The sequence below is a fragment of the Silene latifolia genome, chromosome 9 (assembly GCF_048544455.1).
Source record: "Silene latifolia isolate original U9 population chromosome 9, ASM4854445v1, whole genome shotgun sequence".
In the NCBI taxonomy this organism is placed as follows: domain Eukaryota; kingdom Viridiplantae; phylum Streptophyta; class Magnoliopsida; order Caryophyllales; family Caryophyllaceae; genus Silene; species Silene latifolia.
This window is the reverse complement of record NC_133534.1, coordinates 223,256,622-223,260,173: the sequence shown is the minus strand read 5'-3', so window position 1 is coordinate 223,260,173 and position 3,552 is coordinate 223,256,622. Positions and strand designations below refer to the sequence as shown.

The window sequence follows — 3,552 nt, the reverse complement described above, 5'->3', positions numbered from 1 at the left end:
GGGAGTATTATTTACTCGATAAAAAATTGTAGAAAAATGTTGCTAAAGAGTAGCAAGAGAGCATGTTACAAAATGACACATACATTCATTCACACAAAAAGCATAATCCCATCCCAAGACATAAATATGGCCCAAGTGAGTAAGTGACCAACCAAGAGTCATCATCCTAATACATAAAATAAATAAATAAAAATGATGACCCACAGAAAGATGACTAAATACATGGATATAAATAAGCAAAAAAAAATAGTACACTAAATACACTAGTTTCAATCAGCAGGAAGTTTCCTGGAAACTCCCTTCCACCTTCTCATGGTCATGTCTTCTCCCCTTCATAACCCCCTCTTCCCCTCCTTCCTCTCTCCTTCATCCCTTCCCTACCTTTCTCATTTCCCCTCTCTTTCACTCTTCATCTTCCTCCTCTCTCCATCATTATTATTATATTCATATTTTTCATTTCCACCATGAAACTCACCCTCAAATCCATCAACCCTAAACACATCTTCCACTCCATCAAATCCAAATCATCCTCCTCTTCCCTCTCCAAGTCATTTTCCTCTTCCCTCTCCAAATCATCACCCCCATCATTCGGTTCCGCCGCCTCCAGCTCATCCACCACCTCATCATCCACCTCATCGTCAACCTCATCCACCACTCGCCGCCGTACCAGAGACACGCGCTCCGACGATGGAGGCTCCCAATCCCCATCCCCACCACCTATACTAACACCAACGCTGCCTCAGTTCAAATTCGACGTCGTTTCGGCTTTCCACATGATAGACAGAGACGGAGACGGTAAAATAGACCGTTACGAGCTGAAACACCTGTTTAACAAATCCTTAACAGACGAAGAGCTGGGTGAGATGATAAAGGAGATTGACCGAGACGGAGACGGATGCATCAGCTTAGATGAGCTCCAGGCCGTCGGATCTATCTTCGAATCAACGGCTCACGAGGAAGATGAGCTCCGTGCGGCGTTCGAGTTCTTTGATACGAATCACGACGGCAGGATCTCGGCATCGGAGTTGTATCAAGGGTTTGTTAAGCTTGGGGATGGAAGGTGCACGTTAGAGGATTGTCGGCGTATGATAGAAGAGGTTGACGTTAATAAAGATGGATTTGTTTGTTTTCAGGATTTTTCTCGTATGATGGACTTTATTCCTGGATAATAATCTCTTCATTTTTTTTTTTTTTTAAAAAAAGAATTGTTTGTTGGTGTTATTGTCGGATTATTCGTGATATTGAAATCGAGATCACGATTTCTTCGGGGGGTTAAAACCGTAAAAGTTGTTGGTTGATCCGTTTGAACGAAAGCCCGTACATAAGATTGTACTATTACTCGTATTAATTTTTTTCGGCGGAAAAAAAAAAAGACGAAATTGAAATGAAATACGAGTCGAGATGTTGCTTAACGCGTATTAATTGCTAATGCATTATCTCCATTAGTCATAAACGTCAAATTTTATTCTCTCAAAAAATAAGCGTTAAATTTTGAAAGTTAGTAGTAGATTGAATTAAAATCAAAATAAATAAAAATTGTCATGATTTGGAGACGGATAGTGTCTTTCCCATAACACATTATAGACGGCACATATCCGTCTATAATTAAAGACGAGTCAAATACAATACCATATTCCTAATAAGACAAACAAGTGGGGTGGTGGGGCCAAAAATGTCATCACTTTCAAACTATTTGACTCGTCTTTAGCTATAGGATATATCCCTCTATAGCAAGACTAACTGCTCCCACAAAATTCAAATGAATAGTGCAAGTGGGGGGAAATGGATACCCCACTTGCCCACCCACTTGTAATTTGTGAGAGGATCACTATCTGTCTTGAACTTGTGACAGATAGTGACCGTCTCTAATAAGACAGACGGTAAAATGAGTATTCTCTCTAATGCTAACGTTGGAAAACTTTGACTGTAAAGAATCGAAAAAGAATAAAAGTTTTTCACATATAAACTGACTTATATTCAAAAAATAATTTTTTAGTTTTAGAAAAGTAAAGATAAATGAAAAACCCATAAATAAAGTGTTGTCTCGAAAATTCTTCAAAGATGGGAAACCATTGTTGCTACTTTTGACACGCACTCAAAAAATTACCCCAAATTTACGTGATAATCTGTAAATCACGTATTCAAGTTCAACCTTTAGAGAGACTTAAATTTGAGACCCTTAGCAATTTCCCCAAATTTTGACTACTAAACTCCACCCTTACAGATATATATTGGAGTATTAGGTAGGGTAGCTCGATGAGCATAACACAATTTCGATAATAAAAAGAATAACATTACTAAAAGATAGGAGAATTTGGGGTTGAAAGGGATCTCGTGGTCCGAGATGTTGGGTGCGGCCACCACTGCGGTGGAGGGTGTGCTGGTGGGTCTCGAGGTGGTCGGTCAGTGATGGTGAACGCTACTTCCAAACGTCCAAACGATGGTGAGTGAGAGAAAAAAAATGAGAGAGAAGGTAGAGAATTGATAAAAAAGCGTACAACAATGAGTAAAATTAAATGTATATTGCGTAGATAAACAGATTAAGAAATCCACAATAATTTTATATCCACTTCTCAGATTTCAGCTCTCATAAATTAAAAAGTCCAGAAAAAAAACCAGAATATTTCAAATAAAATTAAGCAAAATAAACTTTTCAAAAGTGTATCAATAGACAATATGCAATTTTCTAAAATTTAGTAATTTACTAAATCCAATAAAATACGTAAGTTTTTACTTTTAATAACACTTTTCGTTACCACCCGTGCAGTGCACGGGTTCAAAAACTAGTTTAATGTGAAATCTACATATAATTGGTTGAATTAGTTGGTTAATTTATTTATAAATGAATTTATCCATGATAAATGAGAGTTTAATCTGATTTGTTTGATATAAATAAATTTAAATTATTTGTAAATAAGAAGCTAAGATTCAAAGTCACTTAAACGTCGGGTAGAGTGATTTAGTTTGTAACATCACTACGATGTCTAGCGCCCATTCCGAACCAATTCTTAAAAGTAGACCTGGCAAAACGGGTCAACGGGTCGGGTTCGGATCGGGTCAATTCGGATCGGGTCAATTCGGGTTTTTCATTGATTTCGGGTTAACTCGGGTCGGGACGGGTCATTTCGGGTTTCGGTTCTGTTTCGGGTTTGTTGTCGGGTCAATTCCGGGTCAAGCGGGTCGGGTTGTTACGGGTCGGGTCATTTTCGGGTCAATGAATAATAGAGAAATTGTCATTTCAAGTCTTTTCGGTTCAATTAGAGTTATATTTTGTCGGGTCATTTTCGGGTTTGGTGGTTTCGGATCGGGTCATTTTCGGGTCAGGCCAGTTCGGGTCAAGAAAGCTCGGGTCATGTTCGGGTCGGGTCGGGTCAATTCGGGTTTTCGGGTCACATTCAGGTGATGTAGTTCGGGTCACTTCGGGTCTCGGGTCATCTTTTTCGGGTCGGGTCAATCGGGTCGGGTTGCTTTTGCCAGGTCTATTTAAAAGGTTCGGTCATGGCCACTATGCATGCAAGGCTGCAAGCGTTACCAATTGCTGATAGTGAGAAT

At 39.2% G+C, this 3,552-nt stretch overlaps 1 protein-coding gene across 1 annotated transcript; it reads left to right on the top strand.

Annotated features, from left to right (window-relative positions):
• Nucleotides 1-264: 264 nt before the first annotated feature.
• Nucleotides 265-1,412, top strand: LOC141600450 (calmodulin-like protein 3). The gene has a single exon (XM_074420685.1). The coding sequence runs from the start codon at nucleotides 465-467 to the stop codon at nucleotides 1,167-1,169; it is 705 nt and encodes a 234-aa protein (XP_074276786.1). The 5' UTR covers nucleotides 265-464; the 3' UTR covers nucleotides 1,170-1,412.
• Nucleotides 1,413-3,552: the final 2,140 nt, after the last annotated feature.